We start from the raw sequence: 21,435 nt of genomic DNA on the forward strand, positions 1-21,435 counted from the left end.
GTTGGCCTTAAGAAGGTTGTAATTTATTTTTATTTAATTAGAGTTCGTTTTTGACAAGTTTTATGTTATTTTTAATAAATGACGTCTAGAGATTGACCTCGCCAAAATTATCACCCGTTGTCATTCCCCAGCCGTCTTTCCCTCCTTTTTTTTTGCGATCATACGGTAATTCTGAGTCAAGGATATATAGAAGAAGGATATTCAACTCCCTATAGCGGGCTATGTTGGAAAATATGCCGTATTTTGTCGAGGAAGACGATTTCGTCACGACCAATGAGCGTCGAGTATTTGATATTGAAAACATATAAATTGACGGTAACCTATGTTTTTTGACTTATTTCACTGACAGATGTGATGAGATTATTATTGTAATTTATAGATCCAAACGTTTTTTGCAAAAATAATGTATTTTAAAGTTATTTCCTAGAGTTTGGTTTGGCCTTCTATATTCTGGTATTTGTCTACTAATAAATAATATCTCGTTTGCAATGGATATTAATAAATTCTAGCCAATTTGTACAATGTACAATGCAGGCAATATTTCTGCCTCCTAACGCACTATTCTCGTAAAAGAAGATGTGGGTATTGTATATTAGTGTATCTAATTAAAAGAACAATGAAAAGTTGAATACCATAGGGGTACGTATATTATACAAAGAATTTGCATCAACATTTTTTTGGTTATATACTTGTACTGATATTTGTTTCTTGAACTAAAGAATTATACAGTACCTACAGTATACACAATATATAATCTGCAGCTACATAGGTAGGTAGCTATTGGTAATTAAATTTTTTATCCAATATAATATCTAACATCAGAAATATTGTTAATTATCAACTATAAACAACTAAGAACTAGAATTATCAACTATAAACACAATATAATATACTGTATCTTAAGCAATATGTAATTATTTAACAATTAATTTTTTTGGGAAATAAAAACTGGTACTAAATTCTTTTTGACTATTTAATTTCTAAGTCACAAATAATGGTGGACAAATAGCAAGAAAATTATACAAGTAAAACATAATTTTAACTTATTTCTCTAATGGGATTTTGGTATTGATCTACTTAGTAGGATATGCAGTTATCAATCATATTTTTGAATATTTATATGCAATATTGTTCAGGAACAGCCCAATTACTCTGAAAAAAAATATATGGTCAAATTCTTTGAAAAGAAACTTTTAAAATCAGTAATGATAAAAAAATATATAATTGTTGTATAGCAGAACCAGGGGACACAGAATTAGGGGAATTAACAATAGATTATTAAAAACTGCCTTCTCTTAAAAAAGTAGTATTATATGCACTTAGAAAGACTATAAAGGATATAAGTATGCATAGAAAGAAAGTATCTATACTACTGATATATATAACTATATATGAATACGATACCTACAGTATACAATATTACTAGTATAAAAATAACAGCACAGTCGGCACACTTTAAAATAAAAAAGCAGCATAATATTCAGGTATGTATATAAGTAATATTTTCTCAAAAATATTAGAATATGAAATAAATTGCAACTAAATTTTAATTAATAAACATAAACAAATAAAATTGTCAGTGTTATTAAAACTTTATGCAAATATATGTTACCTTAATACTTTGTCTTTAATCCTACTCTTCTGACATGGCTTTTCAAACTTATCCCCAAATCTCAATTCTTGTTATTAAGAATAATATTTATGAACTTTTGTTTCCATATTAATTTCAATATATTTGAATAAAACTGGAAAAATAATCAATATTGGCACTTGAAATTTTAATTTCTTATGTCCTTAAATTATTTATATCGTGTTATACATAATACTTACATAAATATTCAATTTAAAAAATAGATCAGCACTTGAACGAGTGAATATAAAATAGTATATTATCAATTTCTATGAGCAATATCATTACTAAATCAAGGAAATCTATTCCTAATGCCAATTTAAATTCTGTGAAGGCACAACACTTTCTTCAATATTTGTTTACTTCCAAAGGGCAAAGGGTATAACTTGAAATATTTCAACCAATATTTCAAGTATATATTTTAATTTTTGACATTAAGCACTCACATTTAGAACATCTGAAATAAGAAATTTTGTTATTCTATGCGTCTAAAAAGATATAACATTTTTCTCACTATAGAGCGAAATTTCTTTGCGGCTTCAGATACAAAACTTGCGGATTTCCATACATCGAAATACAAAATAAGATATTATTTATTAGTAGACAAATACCAGAATATAGAAGGCCAAACCAAACCTCTAGGAAATAACTTTAAAATAAATTATTTATTCAAAAAACGTTTGGATTTTGGATCTATAAATTACAATAACAATCTCATCACATTTGTCAGTGAAATGAGATAATAATAAATTTTAACTAGATAACAACACAAACGAAAAAAAAAACAAAACAAACAGATGTCAATTAAAGAGGGGAAGTGACAGCGAGACCTGGAAGATGTCTGCCATCTTGCCGTCGACAAAAATTTGGATGCGCACTCGTCGAAGCTCATTCTCCCACTTCCATATCTCTGGTATAATCCTTAAATCTTAATTCTTATTCAACATGATTTTAGACTTTAGACCCATTTTTAATTTATTACGTATATTTTACACCACAACGTAAAAAAGGCTGTTCTGGTAACAGGACGTAAAGCTAATGAAGAAATACTTGACTAGTGATGAATATTAGCTTAAATTAAATTAACTTAGTATTTTTATTAAAAATATGTATCTACAGTCTACAGTATCTACAGTCTACAGTATCTACCTATTTGCATTAATATATCGATGTATTTTAAAACATCGATACATCTTTGCCGTCCCTACCCAGCAGCTTGGTTTGACAATCTTGACATTTTTGACAAGCGAAGGTCACCACTTGACACTGACCGCTGACAGTAATCAACAAATTTTTGTAGTTTAAAATTGACAATATCTTTAAATTAACATTTGTTGTTTGTGTTTCGGGTTCCACAAAGTGTTATTCTTTTTCCTGTTATGTTATTCTTTCATTATTGTATTTACTAGCACGTAGCTTGAACTAGACAAGGTATATTTTTGTAATACATACGTATTTATTTGCCGAACTATTTCTATTAACATTTAAATTTCGTAGGCCATGTCTTATAAATATTGTTGCTTCATAGCCAGACAGAAAATGGTCTTAAAATAAGGGAGATAAGCAGTACCTAAGGTACAGACAGCAGAATGACGAAGAAGTTTGAATTTGACTGGCATGTTCCGGTACCGGAACCACTGCTTACTGGATGTGTTGTGGATAGATGGACAGAGGAAAGAGATAATAGTGAGTTGGAATCAAAGTGTACGTTTAAAGTTGATGAATATGGTTTTTTCATATATTGGAAAAGTGAAGGAAAGGTAAGAATAGTCTATATAAACAGTTTATTTACATTTACATATTCGCTACCAACAAGGCACTATCTCTGATAGACTGCAGCACTGTTGGAAATATTAGCTCCCCTGTTAATTTTACAGTTAAGCCATATAAACCATAAATAGGTTTTTTAAAGGTCTGCATATGCTGAATACACATGCCAAATTTGAAGAATTTTGCCAAAAAAGTGTGAGTGGATTGGTATAATTTTTTTATAATATATACCATATATTTTGGTATAATGTTCTATATATTATTGCATTTCTTGCTTTCTTCTTAATCACTTTATATAGTCTTGAGACATAACTAAATTTGATTTTATAATTTCAGGGCTATAAATAATAAATGAAAAAAAAAGGATTTTCAGCCCTTTAAAAAAAATAATAAAAATATAACATGTGTCCTTGTCAAAACTATGCTAGGTACTTACTATAATTGGTCTGAATTCTTTTACTTTATTATAAACATGGTAATCTTAAATCATAAGGGGTGTTCAAAATTCTATGCCAAACTTTCTAAAATATAAACTAATTTTTCTTTGTTTTTTAAATGGAACACATTGTGTATTATTTTTTTGTTACATGAATAATTATGAATTGAACATTTTTTGTATTTAAAGTATTTAAAAATTTTTAGCTGTTTTGCAGATATTCGCGATAATCACAGCCACCTAGGTTTTATCAAATATTAAAATTATTATTATTTATAAAATAATAAATCTATTGACTCTATCATAGAGAAAACTAATTCCTTCTGTATATTTAGGATGGTGACGTTATTGAGCTGTGTCAAGTTAGCGATATAAGGGCAGGAGGGTTGCCTAAGGACACCAAATTACTATCCAGCTTAACCAAAAAACATGGAAATGATTTGGAAGATAAATCCTTAACTATTTGTAGCGGTACTGACTATATAAATATTAATTACCAACATATGGTCTGTCCCACTGCAGAAACAGCCAAGGTACAATTTTTTCTGAGGTTATACTAAAGTATATTCCCGGATTGTCTTTACAAGAGTAAACTACACTATTTTATTATTGCCATTTGAAGAAAAATGCATTCTTCATAAAAATTTTTTGCTTGCTCTAAAATAGTTTAACCCCGTTTATACTTTTCCAAATTTCCATACCGTTTTAGAGAAAATTAAAAAAAAAACATGAAAATATGATGGATTTTTTTCTCCAAAGTCCTAATAAATGGTAATATAATTTCGATTTCATTCTTTGATAGATGGTTATTATTAATTTTGATTAACATCATACTTTTTGCTGTTGTTAAAGTATCATTTTTTATTAATACGCTCTCTGTAGCATTGAACAAAAAATAAATTTTGTCGTTCTTTAACATTTTAAAACAGCAAAAAATATGACGTTAATTAAAATTCTATCAATAACAATCAATCAAAGAGTGAAAATGAAATTATATTACCATAGAAACGCGTTTTGATTTTTAGAAAATAATTATTATATTTTAATTTTTTTTTAATTTTCTCTAAGCATTTTAGAACAAGCAAAAAATTTTATGAAGAATGCATTTTTCTCGAAATGTTTTTCCTCTTGTAAAGACAATACAGGGACATACTGTATACTGTGTATATGATCGAAAAAAAAACGGCGTCAAAGACGGCTGGGAAATGACAATCGATGATAATTTTGGTGAGGTCAAGCACTAGACGTCATTTACTTAACCTGCACTCTTTATTTTTTAATGGCGCCTACTGTCAATTGGCCTTAAGAATATTGTATTTTATTTTTATATCGAGTAAAAATGATTTTTTGGAAATAGATTTGTGTTTTTGGAAACGTTCTATCTAACGGTTCTATCCCTTTTTAATCTTTCTATAATTAGTGTTAATTTTTGACAAGTTTTATGTCAATTTTTAGTAAATGACGCCTAGAGATTGACCTTGCCAACATTATCGTCGACTGCCATTTTCCAATCTCATTTTTCAAATTTTTAGCATGGTCATTTGGTTGGCAATAAATTTAAGAAATTCGTATATTTATTGATATATTTGTATATTATAAAAATTAAATAATATGAACAGGCAACTTGGCCCCAATTTAAACAACCTCGTATCCCTTACCATTTAAACACCCGGTATACAAGAATTAGACGTCAACGAATTGACATAATTTACTTTATCATCGGTACCACTCACTAATCCTAAAATTCTTTAACCATGTATTGCCAGCTACCTTTTTTTTGATATAACAATTAGTTAACTAACCACGAAACTAGTAGTTAACTAACTTGAACTATTTTTAAGGATTGGTTGGATGGCCTGAGAAAAATTACTCACAATGTTAAAGCTAACAATTTTTGCCCAATGACCTGTTTAAAAAAACAGTAAGTTTAAAAAATACATTTAAACATTTCTAGCATGTGGCCAGTGTTTAATAGGAAAAGAAATGGAAAAAGAGTATCAGCAAAACCCGCTAAAAATTGCGCCAAAAACTCGCGTGAATAATATATTTTACATAAAGAAGTCTTTGAAATTTCTTGGAGAAAATTAGCTCAGGTTTGTTTGTGGACTTCCAGTCTAGAACAGCTGAGAAGGTATATAGACAACAGCGGGTTTTGTTGATATTTCTTTCTTTGCTTTTGTTGCTGCTTATGTTTCGCTTATATGTGAATTCATTATATTTGAAGTACCATACTATCGAAAAAAAAACGGCGTCAAAGACGGCTGGGGAATGACAATCAATAATTTTTGTCAGGTCAAGCTCTAGACGTCATTTACTTGGCCCGTCTGTCATTTTTTTAATCTTTCTATAATTAGTGTTAATTTTTGACAAGTTTTATGTAAATTGTTAATAAATGACGCCTAGAGATTGACCTCGCCAAATATTATCATCGTCATTCCCCTGCGTTCTCTGACACCGGTTTTTATGATAATACGGGACTACATACCAGTAAAAAAAGTACAGTAAAAAAACAGTAAATATATAGTTCTGTTATAAGCTTAAAGCTACCTAGAGTTCTAAATTTGCGAAACCTCTAGAAATGCCTTAAGAACCTTGCAATTAGTGGAATAAATTAGTGGTTTCAATTACACTTTATACTTTTTAGTTTACGATCATTCACAATAATAATAATAATAATAATAATAATAATAGGAGACAGAAGTTACACACTGAGATGAATAAAACCTTCCCTCATTTGAAATTAACGCAGCAAAATGTATCAGATCGACTTAGGGCAATATACTCTAAGAAACTATTAGCGCAACAAGAAATAGATCAGATCAGAAGAGAAGTTGGACATATTTTAACCCAAATTCAAACTAATTTAGAAATTCGAGAAGATACATCCATAGACTTCACACATTCCTATCATAGAGACACCCCAGTTGCAATAAGAGAAGTAACCGAACCAGTGAGCACTACTGAGCGCGAGACATATGAATTGTTTCAGTTCAACTATAGTTTATTTCATAGTACTGATCCTTTAAGTAGACCTCTCATTCCGCAACTGAATTTCAAAAAGAACACTACAAAAATCCTGAATGATGTAAAGTTCATATTCCAAAATCACATTAAAGACATAGATGAAATAGAACAGTTCCATCTTGCGCTATATGCTGCTGCTGTCACTACAATTGAACTCAATTGCCAACAAGTGATGGAAAAGAATAAATCTCATAAGCAGCAATTGCAGAAAGAGCCGGCATGGAAAGTTAGACTAACAAAAACTATAGACGATCTTCGAAGACAGATAAGTACAATCACCGAATACTTAAATGGTAATACCAGTAATCGAATAGCCAGAAAATTGAAAATTATCTTGAAGCATACTCATATCAACCCAGAGGAACACGAAAAGACGCGCAAGTTAATTGTGGTTAGAGATGAGCTCAGCCAGAAATGCAAGGCTAAAGGTGCACGATTGCGTAGGTACAACAAAGCAACAAGGCGTAAAGAAGACAACTTTCAATACTCCAAATGTCCTAAGAAATTCTATCAGAAGCTAGAAAATCCGACAGATGATAGGAGGATGGATATTGAAATGGATTCATCACAGTTTTTCTCATTCTGGCGGGATACGTGGGCGACACCATCTAATTTCAAGACTGATACCGAATGGATGAATGTGGTAGAAAACTCGACACATGACATAAATGCGATGCCTCAAATACAATTCACTAAAGACGATATAGCGATATGCCTAAAATCCTTACGAAATTGGCGCGCACCAGGACCAGACGGTATTCAAAATTTCTGGTTAAAAACATTTGGCGGCAATGGTGAAGCCATTGCCAGGTGCTTCAATAAAATTATCGAGAACCCTAGTGCTCTTCCTACATTCCTTGCTAGTGGAAATACTTTCCTTTTTTACAAAAAAGGTGATAGGTCAAAACCTGAAAACTATAGACCTATCACGTGTTTATCATCGGTTTATAAACTACTTACAGCTGCAATAACTTGCAAAATATATGACCATTGCACGCTTAATAATATAATTGCATCCGAACAAAAAGGGTGCATCAAAAACTCATTAGGTAGTAAAGAACAGCTTACTATAGATGCAATATTGATCAAACATGCACAGGTGAAACGCCGGAATATCAATATGAGTTACATAGATTATAGCAAAGCATTCGATTCGGTACCGCATGACTGGCTGATTAAGGTTCTAGATATCTATAAAATTCACCCATCTATTAAAATGTTGCTAAATACTGCAATGAAAAAGTGGAATACACAGCTTTTTGCTAACAACACAAACTTAGGCCAAATTGACATCAAAAAGGGAATATTCCAAGGAGATTCACTGAGCCCACTGTGGTTTGTGTTATCCCTTAACCCGCTATCACTCCTACTTAACTCAACGACACATGGCTACAGACCAAACCCTAAGGAAAACAACAAAATTAGCCATCTTATGTTTATGGACGACATTAAATTATATGCAGAAACACCGGCCCATCTTCACCAACTAATTGACACAACCAAGACATTTAGTAATGATATTCAAATGAATTTTGGAATGGAGAAGTGCGCAACAATATATATTAATAAAGGTAAGTGGCAAAACGAAAACTTACCAATATCTGAAATCAAACCACTCAGTCAAACAGATACGTACAAATATTTGGGAGTGGCGCAAAACCGGTCGATAGATCACACTACGCTTAAGAAAGAATTTAAGGAAAAATACAGGAGCCGACTAACCAAGCTTTTAAACACGTATCTCAATTCGCGAAATCTTATATCAGCTGTTAATTCTTGGGCTGTGTCAACACTCACGTATTCCTTTGGGATATTGAGGTACTCAGATGCAGACCTGGATGAACTGGACCGACTTACACGCCGGCTGCTCAAAAAATTTAGATGCCACCATCCGCAATCTGCGTTGGAAAGATTATACTTAAAAAGAAAAGAAGGAGGTAGAGGTCTGCTGAATATTAAGTCATTGTGTAGATCACAGGAACAGAGTATGAAAGCATATTTTATAAAGTCAAATAGCAACCTTCATAAATTAATTGTTACGGCGGACAACAAATATACCCCACTAAATTTAAGCACAGATAATGGTGATATCCAACAAAAGAAAACGACAATGGTTGATGCCCAACATTCTTGGCGACAAAAAATTCTTCATGGCAAGTTTCCTGCCTCTCTCGATGATCCAAATATCGACAAAGAAAACTCCCTTACTTGGTTGAGAAAAGGAGTTCTGCACCCTGAAACTGAAGGATTTGTAATATCCATACAAGACCGTGTCATACGCACTAGAAACTATGAAAAACATATATTAAATAAAAATGTCCAGGATACCTGTCGAAAATGTGGAGCAGCTAATGAAACAATTGACCATGTCATAGCCGGATGTCCCTGTTTATCGGACACAGCTTACCTCGCAAGGCACAACCAGATCGCTAAAATCATACACAAAGAAATGGCTCTAAAATACCGCCTTATAGAACATCCACCTCCTTATTATCGCTACTCACCTGAACCGGTCTTGGAATCAGCTCATTTAGTGCTTTACTGGGATCGCCCGATCATAACAGATAGAACCATCGACTACAACAGACCAGACTTGGTACTAATAGATAAGGACAACAAGAAGGCACTAATAATAGATATAGCATGCCCCTTAACTCACAATTTACACAAAACTGAAGTAGAAAAAATACGAAAATATGAGAATTTGGCTGTCGAGCTGAAGCATGTATGGCAATTGAGCACAGTAGAAATAATACCAATTGTAATATCGGCATGCGGGGTTATGACTACTAACTTAAGGAAAAATATAGACCGGCTCGGATTGTGTAAAGAACTCAGCAGTCTGATGCAAAAAAGTGTACTCCTCCAAACCTGTGCAATAACGAGAAAATTTCTAAATGTTTAGCAGAATAAAATGAAGTTTTTCTCTGCCACATAGTAAATTGAACCAGCATTAGCTGAGAAAGCAAAACCAAAAAAAAAATAATAATAATAAGTAAGAACAGAAGAACTTATCCAAACAGAAATGCAACCAACCCAAACAACAACTCAATAAATAGAAATCATAGAAACTCCATCAACTATCACAGTGCCAAGACCACAAATAAAAACATCACTAAGCGCTGAAGGAATATACAACGAATTACAAGAAAATATAATTAAATGGACAGGAATCGATCCAATCAATCGGGCACCATTACCAAAACTTATATTTAAAAAACACACGAACAACATTATTAATACAGTCAATACCTTAATAAAAGAAGAAATAGAGAACACAATCACATTAGAAGACCTTCATCTTCTGGTATATGCATCCGCTACAACGGTGATAATACAAAATAAACAACTTAGAGACAACAAAAGAAACTGTAATAGAAAGCAACTGAAACCTACTTGGCTTATTAGGATAGAAAAGAGAATAGAGAATATAAGGAAAGATCTAGGTAGATTGACACAATATTGCAGGGGAAACTGATCAAAACAAGTCATAAAACAATTAAAGCACATTATCAATAAAAACAACAATGAAACACCAATAGAAGCATTAGATACATTAAAACAAAAGTTAGCTGTATACTCTACTAGACCAAAAAGATACACCGAATCTAACGAAAGAAGGAAACAAAACGCACAATTTAATGCAAGTCAAAAACTATTTTATACCAGCATGGCCAAACCAACACATAATCCAATATTACCTCCAAATGCAGAAGAAATCAAACAATTTTGGGAAAGTATATGGTCAAACCCAATAACTCATAACGAAAGTGCCCCGTGGATTGAAGAAGAACAAAATAAGTACAAACATATACAACAACAAGCAAATCCTACATTTACAATAGCAAGCAATTCTAATAGCAGATAAGCAGTACAAGCCGCTCAACTTAAACAAATATGATGCCGGTGGTGGTGCTGAGGAAAATAGATGCACAAATCCAAAACAAGAAAAGAAAGATACCTGGGCAGGTAAGGCACTTCACGGGACGCATTATGCCATAATGCAAAACTCACAAATAGATGTAGGATTATCATACAAGTGGTTGTCTGAAGGGTTTCTGTTAGCCATTCAGGACAGAGTCATAGCAACCAAAAATTATAGGAAATATATACTGAAAGAGAGAATGGATACAGACAAATGTCGAAAATGTCAGCAGTATCCAGAAACAATCGAGCATATAACGGGGGGTTGCAAAATACTAGCGGGAACAGATTACACTGATCGACATAACACGGTAGCAAAGATAATCCATCAAGAACTGGCACTCAAATACAGCTTAATGACAACAAGGTTGCAATATTATAAGTACACTCCCGAAAACGTAATGGAAAATGAAACACATAAACTGTACTGGGACAGAACAATCCATACAGATAAAACAATAATAAACAATAGGCCTGACATAACACTGATCAATAAAATAGATAAACAGACATTTATTATCGATATCGCTGTACCCAACGACAGCAATGTAACATCAAAAGAAAGAGAAAAAATTGTAAAATACACACCACTTGCTATAGAAATTCAGAAAATGTGGAAACAAAATAAAGTAACAATTATACCTATAGTTATATCAGTAATAGGTATAACTACAAAAGTATTCTCTCAACATATACAATCAATAGATCTACCCCCATACATTCACACTAACATGCAGAAAGCTGTAATCCTAAAAACTACAACTATAGTAAGAAAATTTATGCAATAGAGAGACATACGACTTGGTGTTAACCCGTCTATACTCTAAAACCACAATAGTGAGTAACTAGAAACATAATAAGTATCTTTATTGTAGGACTTGCCTAATATACAAAAACATTTACAATGTATACACATATGTACAGGGATATGTATGCCTAATATACAAAAACATTTACAATGTATACACATATGTACAGGGTGAGTCAACGATAGAGTAAAGTCCATTATCTCATTTGTTTCAAGGTTTACAAAAAAATATTAAATATAAAAGTTATAGGGACGGTTAAGATACACATTTTAAAATTATTATAGAGTATACAGGGTGCTTCAAAAAAGTGTGGCGAATATAACATGTTTTTTTAAATGCAACACCCTATTTTTTATTATATTTTTAGATTCTGCGTAAAATTCCATAACTTTTTTGTATATAATGTTATATATCTAAAATTAATAGTTTTTGTAATATTTAAATTTGTTTAAACAAATGTTAGATTGCAGTGTGATAAAAAATTGTCAATGATGGCATTGTTTCTGAAGTTGGACAACTAATATTTGGTAGGAGAATTTATAGAGATATAGGAAAAGACCTATGTAAAGATATTTTAGTTAGATGCTACAGGGTGTTCAAAATATATTTATGAATTTCAGCTATTTAAAATTAAGAAATTTCATTTTTTTTAAATGGTACACCCTATATATTATTATTTTTTCTGATAGATTTTACAAAACTCTTCAACTTTTATTAAGTATATCTTATACCTATTTTTAGTAGTTTCCGATTTATTCCAATTTTTTCTATTTTTATTCATATTTTTAATACAATTACGCTATAAAATCATACTTACCATGACGAAAAGTAATAATTATCAAAATTTCTTGTCTGTTGAGCAAGTTAAGGACAAAATTTAAATTTTAGTTTAATTTGTTTTAATAAGTATAAATGCTAGAGATAATAGTTACAGATTTTCCTGAAATGAATTAGTCAATGTGACTGATACACACGAACAAGCCCAGATATTTTTTGGTTCAGTACTATATATTATAAGTAGTTTGCTAAGTAGTATAAGAATAGATGTAGATTATCTAGAAAACATCTTCAGTGTGTAATGGGACGGTTTCGCGGCAGTAGTGATATTGGCTTTACCAAATGAATTATAAACCAGCATTACTGCGAGAAAAAAACTTTACTGTATGTCGAAGAAAATTCCTATATATATATATATCAGTATAGTCTTCAACAATTACGTCTATTATTACCCTAATCTGTGGCTATTCGCTCCGACGGAAAATCCAAACCAAGAAATACACCAAGAAATTCACGACTGCGATTTTAATTTATTTGAGTAAATTAATTAATTTTAACAAATACCAGTAATTATAACTAATTATTAAGGTACTTGTTAAAGATAAGTAATAAATAGTTTGTTTTGTCATGGTAACTATGATTTTATAGGGTAATTGTATTAAAAATATGGGTAAAAATAGAAAAAATTTGAATAAATCGCGAACTATTAAAAATAGGTATATGGCGTACTTAATAAAAGTTGAAGAGTTTTGTAAAATCTATCAGAAAAAATAATAATATATAGGGTGTCCCATTTAAAGAGATTTTTTAATTTTAAGTAGTTGAAATTCATAAATATATTTTGAACACCCTGTATCATTTAACTAAACTATCTTTACATATATCTTTTTTTTGATCTCTATAAAACTATCCTGCCAAATTTTGGTCCTCCAACTTCAGAAACAATGGCACCGCTGACAATTTTTTACCACACTGCAATTTAACATTTGTTTAAACAAATTGAAATATTACAAAAAGTATTAATTTTAGGTATATAACATTATATATAAAAAAGTTATGAAATTTTACGCAGAATCTAAAAATAAAATAAAAAATAGGTAGTGTTGCATTTAAAAAAGCATATGTTATATTCGCCACACTTTTTTGAAGCACCTTGTATCCTCTAGAATATTTTTAAAATGTGCATCTTAACCTTACCTATAACTTTCATATTTAATTTTTTTTTGTAAACCTCGAAACAAATGAGATAATGGACTTTACTCTATTGTTGACTCACCCTGTACATATCTTTTTAACTATTTTACATTAAAAACGAATTGAGACACTAAATACTAGAATATTTACTAAATAGGTACATTAAATTCATTCTGCATATGCTGCCTTAAACATCTCTTAAACATATTTACAACATTTGAGGCCAATGTCTAAAAACACAATTAAAATTAATAGAATATCCTAGAATATCCAACAGCTTGCGGTAGTCAGTTGTATCCTTTGAATAAGAAAACTAAGGAAGGAGCATATAAAAAATCTTAGGTACACTGCGATGGGCCTGAAATATGGCCGACTTAAGGTTTATCAGTGTCATTCTAATTTTATTTAAAAAATGTAAAACTATGTTGTAGGGTAGACGTGGGGTAGACTCAATAATTTGTTGTTTTATTTTACGTTGTGAATAAATGTTGGTAGTTATTAAAATTGTTATAAAAATATATAATTCTAATAAAAATAGATAAGTTATAATAACTATTTATTAACACAAACCTCCGATACGCTACTGAAGCAGGTAAGTCAAATTAACGTATCTAAATTCTTTGACATCCAATCTTTGACAAGTAATAAATAAAAGCTAAAATGCAAGAAAAATATATAATTAGTTAATTTAAGTGAATTTCATAAATGATCGGTTTACTACACGTATGTATATTATATAGTCACTTACTAGCGAAAAGTTGTTCCATTATTTCACTCAATTTTTGCCGAGATCTACCGCACACTCCACAACCAACTATTTTGGAGTCTTTTTCGATAAATCGCGATAGTGTCACTGTTAATTTAAGTTCTGCCACAATTTCCATCTAGATTTACTACCTTTATACAACTATCAGTAGTAGAATAAATAATAAATAACATAAAATAAGCTCCGTAAAGACTGACAAATCCACAAAATTTCAAATCAAATTCAAATGTGTCAAATCAATCGTCAAACAGAACTGTCAAGGATCCCCACCCTAGAGTGCTTTTATGGTGTTTTTCCGCCCACCATGCAGGAATATATGGATAGCATTATGCTCCTTCCTTAGTCTTCTTATTCAAAGGTTGTATCCATAGAGAAAGCCAAATATTTAGCTTATAAAACAATAAACTTTTGATTTCTAACCACAATTTCTCTTGACGGATGATAATCAAAGGTCAAAATGACATTTTCTACTAAATGTCTACCACTAATTTAGATGTTCTGAATGCTTACATTGAAATTAAACAAACAAACTTCTACGCTAATTGAAACCGCTAATTTATTCCACTAGTTGCGAGGTTCTGAATGAAGCATTAGAATTTTGATGATGGTCCGTGAGTCACTGTCGAAATTAAAGAAATTTGACAAGCGATAATTCATAAACCAGGAGGTATAATTTCTAAAGCCTCTTCAGCCATCGTTCGCCATTACGTCATCATTATTTGTCAAATATGCCTTTTAGGGTGTGTCTGAAATCAGTTCATATTGTTTAGAAAATTTTAAGTACGTTCCTATATTCTATATTATTCATTTTGTTAAAACTATTCATCAGTTACGATCCTTCTAGAAAAGGATAGTACACGTACGGCTGTGCTCGACTTGGCGGGGGCACTGCTGTGCCACCAGATAATAAGTTTGAAGCCCCGTTTCTCAGTACTCCGACTGTCCGACACGTCAAAAGAACCAATGAGATTTGTACAAAATTCAAACAGCTGTCAATTTTAAATTTAGTACTGCTCTCATTGGTTGTTTGAAATGTCACACTGTTTCGCCAGCCACACAACGTCGTTCTGAGAACAGGGCTTGAGACAAATGAAAAAAAAATCTGCCAATAGTTTTGCTCTCAAACAGTTTTTCAAATCTTTTACTTTATATCAGCCTGTACATTTCAATAGACATAATAATTCTCTAATTTTAAGTAGAAGTTAATATTCTTTAGTTAGATTTACTGCAGTTTTTTTGTTTATTGTAACATGGTATTATTCATTTAGCTTTGCGTTTATGTATTTTTTTGTGTTCTACGTTATAATATAGCATAGATTAGAATCTTTGAATATTTTTTTCTCAAAAAGTCCTGATGAATGGGAAATCTTTTTTGCAGTTGGATGCGTTTGAGTTTCTTGGTAGACCAGAAGGGCAAAATTCCTGTCAAAGTCGTGGCAAGGACTTTTGCCTCTGGAAGAACTGAAAAATTAGTCTACCAGTTCTTAGCTGAACTAGGACTACCCAATGAAAAGAATGACAGTATTGAACGTGAAGCTTTTACTTTCGAAAAATTCTACGCATTGTATCACAAAATTTGTCCCAGAAATGACATAGAGGAACTCTTTAGGACGATGTAAGTATAGTCTGTGCAACGACAAAATCCTTAACAATGACAGATGTGTCTGTCATTTTAATTTAAAATTAGTTTATTTTATTTTGCAAAGAAATAAGTTGGTACAATTGGAACGCATAGCAGGAAATTAATATATTTAAAATTTGAGGGACAAGTGATTACTTCAAAATATTGTGAAAAAAAAAACTGTATACAACTGAAAAAATCTTATCGATTTATTTTACTTAAAAAAATACTGTATGTGTTAATATAAAATAAACAAGGGTATATTTTAAACAAAACACCACATATCAAAAAAATATATAAAAAAATATTACTTTTAAGCTTTAAGAAACTTCCTTCATTTATTATTATGTTTATTAATACCGTATGATCGAATAAAAACGGCGTCAGCGATGGCGCTATGAAATGAACATCGATGACATTTTCCATATAAAATGACAGCGATCTTCATTTCATAACCATCGCTGACGCCATTTTTTTTTTCGATCATACGGTATAACTTATGTACAAATAAAAACATAATATTGCACAGGAATAAATAAAACATAACACTTACTGAATTTTATACATTGATTAATTTTAATCTTAATTTTAAACCAGTACGTTTTGACAATATATTTCTGCAGTTCTAAAATCTATTATTTACTTATCGTGTGATGTCGTTATTTTACAGCTACTCCGGTTTTTAGTACCATATAAGATATGGTATACAAACTTTACTGGTGGTAACTTTATTGGTGTATAAAACTCTCTGTCTGGGCACCGAATATTAATTATAAACTGTGCTCTGGGTCTACAGTTAATTTTCTCTCGATTTTTCCGTCACGTAACTTCAAAAAACACAAAACACAATTAACAACACGAACCAAAATGCAAAAACAATTTGCAAATATGTATTGGACATAATTTGATACGAATTATAATCTATAATTTGGCAAGACTTTGACAAGCCTCCAAAATCTTAAGTCGTCCAATAATATTGAAATGTGATGTCTTTTTTGAAATAAACCAATAAGACTGGATAAAAACAACAACAGACGACACATGACCGATTTATATATAAACCCATCCTTAGTTAACTTAAAACATGTTAGAAACTTTTTTAGTGAGATAAATGGATTGATATATGGACGTCATCTACCTTTTTTCTGTCATCGTCTGTCGAAATATTCCCTGAGTCGTAAAACAGAGTATTCTCACATTACTTATTTCTTTTAGAACAGAAGGAAAAGCCGATTATATGAATTTAGAGCAACTGATTAATTTTCTTAATGAAAAACAAAGAGATCCTAGGCTAAATGAAATTCTGTATCCGCTCTATGACGAAAAACGAGCAGCTGAGATAATTCATACCTACGAACTAGATGACAGTGCCAAGGAAAATTTAAGGCTGAGCAAAGATGGATTAATCAGGTAAAAATATATTCTGAATTTAACCCCTTAACCGCTACACTGAATCATTCTCCTTTAATCGCTACAGAGTGGTCTGGTAGACACCTCTATTGAATTACATCATTTAATAGAAAATAAAATGTTTTTTTGTCTCTCTATACTTTTCTGAATTTACATGAGTTAAGCTTGATTTTCATGCATCCGTTATACGTTGATACGTTGGTCCGACGGTGCTCTGATTGGTCATAGCGTTTTCGCGCCACTTTTCATCCTTAAATATTTTACTTCAGCTCGTCAACCGAACCCTTTCATACGATAACAGACGTTTTGACACTTTTTTGACAAATTTAATCTAATCTTAATAAAAATATAAGTAAAATAGCAAAATCGTCATGGAAACGAAAATATAAAATGACACCAACGTATATCCGATAAACGGAGGCATGAAAATGCAATAAATTTAAAAACTGCGTTATTTTCTAACCAAAATCTTTAAATTCTACCAATAAAATTAATATCGTATCAACGTATCATCCAACAACGGATGCATGAAAATCATAAAAAAGTAATATTTTTACATACAATTATACTCGCAGCAATTTAAAATGTTTTTTTACCGACTGTACAGAGATACTCGACGTTTCTTTTTATTTTGGAAGAGCACATAGAGCAAAGACTTCTCATTTTCTAGTCACTTCTTACAAATCCTATAAAAATCCTAATTATGAATTTGTGTTTGTTATTTTCTAGGTATTTAATGTCAGATGAAAATGCTCCTGTGTTCTTGGACCGGTTAGAGATCTATATGGACATGAATCAGCCTTTGTGTGCTTATTACATTAACTCTAGTCATAACACTTATTTGATAGGAAGGCAGTTTGGAGGAAAATCATCGGTTGAAATGTACAGACAGGTTTTGTTGGCTGGCTGTAGATGTGTTGAATTAGATTGTTGGGACGGTAATACTCAGATTTTCTAAATTCTTAAGTCTCTGTTTATTTTAAAACGTTTCTTTTTTCCAAAATTTGATAAAAATTATTTTTAACTTGTATGACAATTTTCAAATTTTAACTTAAATAATATAATACTTTGAAAATGTGGCAACATCGGAAGTAAATTCAATTTAGATAACGAAAAACTAAAAAAAAATTCGGTGGCTAAAAATTATTGCAATTTAAAAAAAATCCAACCTAGAGAATTTATTTTTCCAAAGCAGACCTACAAAATATATGTGTGTGTGTACTTGTAGAATATTATATATTAATATTAAAAATAATTTTAGGTAGAGGCGAGGACGAAGAACCTATAATAACCCATGGACGCGCTATGTGTACGGATATTCTATTTAAGGACGTCATATACGCTATTAGAGACACGGCCTTTGTAACATCGGATTATCCCGTTATTTTGTCGTTCGAAAATCACTGTTGTATAAGCCAGCAACACAAACTTGCCAAATATTGCGACGAAATTTTTGGAGACCTGCTCCTGAAGGAGCCACTAAAGGAATATCCTCTGGAACCAGGTAAAGCCACGTCTAGTCAAAACGTATCATGTAAAACAGTGTGTGCAAATGTAAGACCAAAACTAAGACTCCCAATGCCTTGGTCTTGGTCTTGCACATGGGGGTAGCTAGGTTTTTACTTAGGGTGGGGCAAAAAATGCCACAATTCAGTTCAAAATCTGCTTTACCTTATACTGTACTCAAGAAAATAGTACCTTCATTTTAAAAATTATCTGCGAGGGCTCCGAAGATTCATTTAAGAGTTTTACAAGTCCTACATATGGATGAAACCGAAAACTTTTGATTATTATCTTATACAAGATATCTGAATCAATTGAAAAAAACCGGTGCTCTTGAAAGATATTTCGCTGTATCATAGATAAAGGCAAAGAAATCGAAAACATTTGTTTTTTGCTGCTCTATCAATGGGCTACAGAAGAGCTTCAAGATTGAGGCTAGGCGCAAATTGAGTCGCGTGTATCGTGTGTGACATAACCTGGCGCGACGCGAGTTTTTGTAAACTACAGAAATAAATGGGACAGCGTAAATTGGCAACAAAGCGCAGCGTAGCGCGACCCGCGTGACCTGACCAGCGCGCGTCTCTGTAATTCAGACACATTTTAGGCGCGTCGCGTGCCTCGCGCGCTGACACTCCACGGTTGGCAACAAGGAATTTAAAAATCGCGCCCTTGATTACGTAACGAAAAGTTTAATTGGTATCGCTTAAATATTTGCTTTTATAGTTATCACAGCTCCAACATAACTCGACTTTCATTCGTTCATCTTGACTTTACTCGTTCAACGACAACAGTTTACAGTTTATCTTTTCAACATGTCTAAATATTATTTTATTTAAACTCAATAACAATGTGCTCATTTTCACTCAATATTATCTATTATATATGTTGATAGACTTAATTTTTTTAGGGTGTCCACTGCCTCCACCCTCAAGTTTGAGGAGGAAGATTTTGATCAAAAATAAGCGATTGAAGCCGGAAGTAGAGAAACAGGAATTGGAACTTTTTAGGCAGGGTCAATTCGTTATCGTAGATGAAGAGAAAGAAGATGCCAATGCCAGCGCCGATCGACCAATACCTCCCGATATATCGGCCGAAGTAAGTTAATGTAAAGAAATGTACTAAAGACTGTACAATCATCTTTCACCGTTACGTCATCATTATTTGTCAAATATGAGTTATAGGGTGTGTCTAAGATCAGTTCATATTGTTTAGAAAATTTTAAATACGTTCCTGTATTATTGATTGAACGTGTTCCGTTTTTTTCGGCATTAATTAACTTTTTCTTCAACTCTTCATCAGGTATGATCCCTCTAATTCCAATCCTTTGGACTGTTGGAATTCCTATTTCTAAAGCATCAGCAACTCGCTATATTATTTAAAAACGCTATCTATTTGTATTTTACATAGGAATATTACACCTTTGCATTCTACTTACTTCATATACGGGGTCCACGGTCAAGAGTGTTCTACCAGCGCCTCTTTCTTGAGAAAAATAATTTATAAGCTTAGCAATGAGCTGCAAAATTGATATTTTTTAATTTTTTTTACAAATATCAAATATAAACGGTAACGCAGTTCAATCTTTCCAAAAAAATCCTGTTTGGGTATTTCGCCACTGCACTGCAAGAAAATCTACAAAATAAAATAATTATTTTTTGTAAACACTTCTGCGTTAAACCTAAACGGACGCTGCTTGTCAGAAGTTATGTTTACGGTAATACAAATTTGCCTAACAAAGCAAAAAAAAATGCTTAACGTTTCGGAAAGTTATCTCTTTCCGTCGTCGGAAGCAAAAAAATACAAAGAATAAAGAAAAAAACTATTTAAAATATATAAAGTCAACTATTCGAGAACACTTTACTTTTTTAAAAAAGATACTTCTACAAGAAACCGTTGACGTCATTTTAACAGAACGTCAACGTAACGGTTTAGTATTTTTCTGTATGCACTAAAAATACCTTGGCGATTGTTTGGCCAGTGCGTATTTTTAAACTTATACATGTTCGTTTCTTTTAATGAAGACTCCGGCAACAGACGTTCCACCTGCCGAAGGTGCTGAAGTAGCACCGGCCGCGGTGGCGTATCAAAGCTCGACCACCAACGTGCATCCGTGGTTGAGTTCGATGATCAACTACGCTCAGCCTGTCAAATTCCAGGGGTTCGATGTTGCTGAACGTAAGCATATTACATTAATTTGGTAGACAGTTAAAGCACGGCCAAAGACGTAAACGTATCGTTTGTAGGTATGCTTGCACAGCTAGAACTTTACTTGCGCTTACGCATTATAGTTACAAGTTAATCGCCGCGGGCTTATAGATCTATTGTGGTCCCCTTTCTCGAGTTATAACTCGTCATACCGTCTCGGGGCTTTGACAAAAGCCAGTATCTGAGACGGTTTTACAAAGGTTAGTTATTTTCAATATCAGTCGTACCAAAGTTTATGGCACCAATGTTTGTCGTCTCGACGCACTCAGTGATGAGGTGTACTTTTCCCCATTTTCCCCACAGAATCTACATTCTCCGTTGTTTCTTAGCTTCAGTCTACTGAGATGTTCATTAAGGAGACAGGGT

General features: G+C 32.1%; 1 protein-coding gene across 5 annotated transcripts in view; it reads left to right on the top strand.

Moving 5' to 3' along the window:
- LOC115891757 (1-phosphatidylinositol 4,5-bisphosphate phosphodiesterase) overlaps positions 1 to 21,435 on the top strand; it is a 30,050-nt gene that overhangs the window by 368 nt on the left and 8,247 nt on the right. For 2 of the 5 annotated variants that reach the window (XM_030912316.1, XM_030912314.1), the window contains exons 2-10: positions 3,128 to 3,390; positions 4,172 to 4,369; positions 5,678 to 5,757; positions 15,709 to 15,945; positions 17,167 to 17,361; positions 18,091 to 18,299; positions 18,623 to 18,865; positions 19,772 to 19,959; positions 20,886 to 21,039. In XM_030912316.1, coding sequence (XP_030768176.1) covers positions 3,220 to 3,390; positions 4,172 to 4,369; positions 5,678 to 5,757; positions 15,709 to 15,945; positions 17,167 to 17,361; positions 18,091 to 18,299; positions 18,623 to 18,865; positions 19,772 to 19,959; positions 20,886 to 21,039 — 1,675 coding nt within the window. In that variant the 5' untranslated portion in view covers positions 3,128 to 3,219. Of the gene's footprint in view, positions 1 to 2,837; positions 3,072 to 3,127; positions 3,391 to 4,171; positions 4,370 to 5,677; positions 5,758 to 15,708; positions 15,946 to 17,166; positions 17,362 to 18,090; positions 18,300 to 18,622; positions 18,866 to 19,771; positions 19,960 to 20,885; positions 21,040 to 21,435 lie in introns of those variants that run through there. The other 3 variants (XM_030912315.1, XM_030912313.1, XM_030912317.1) reach the window with 3 other exon arrangements.

The sequence above is a fragment of the Sitophilus oryzae genome, unplaced genomic scaffold (assembly GCF_002938485.1).
Source record: "Sitophilus oryzae breed Bouriz unplaced genomic scaffold, Soryzae_2.0 scaffold_1197_pilon_pilon, whole genome shotgun sequence".
Lineage (NCBI taxonomy): Eukaryota > Metazoa > Arthropoda > Insecta > Coleoptera > Curculionidae > Sitophilus > Sitophilus oryzae.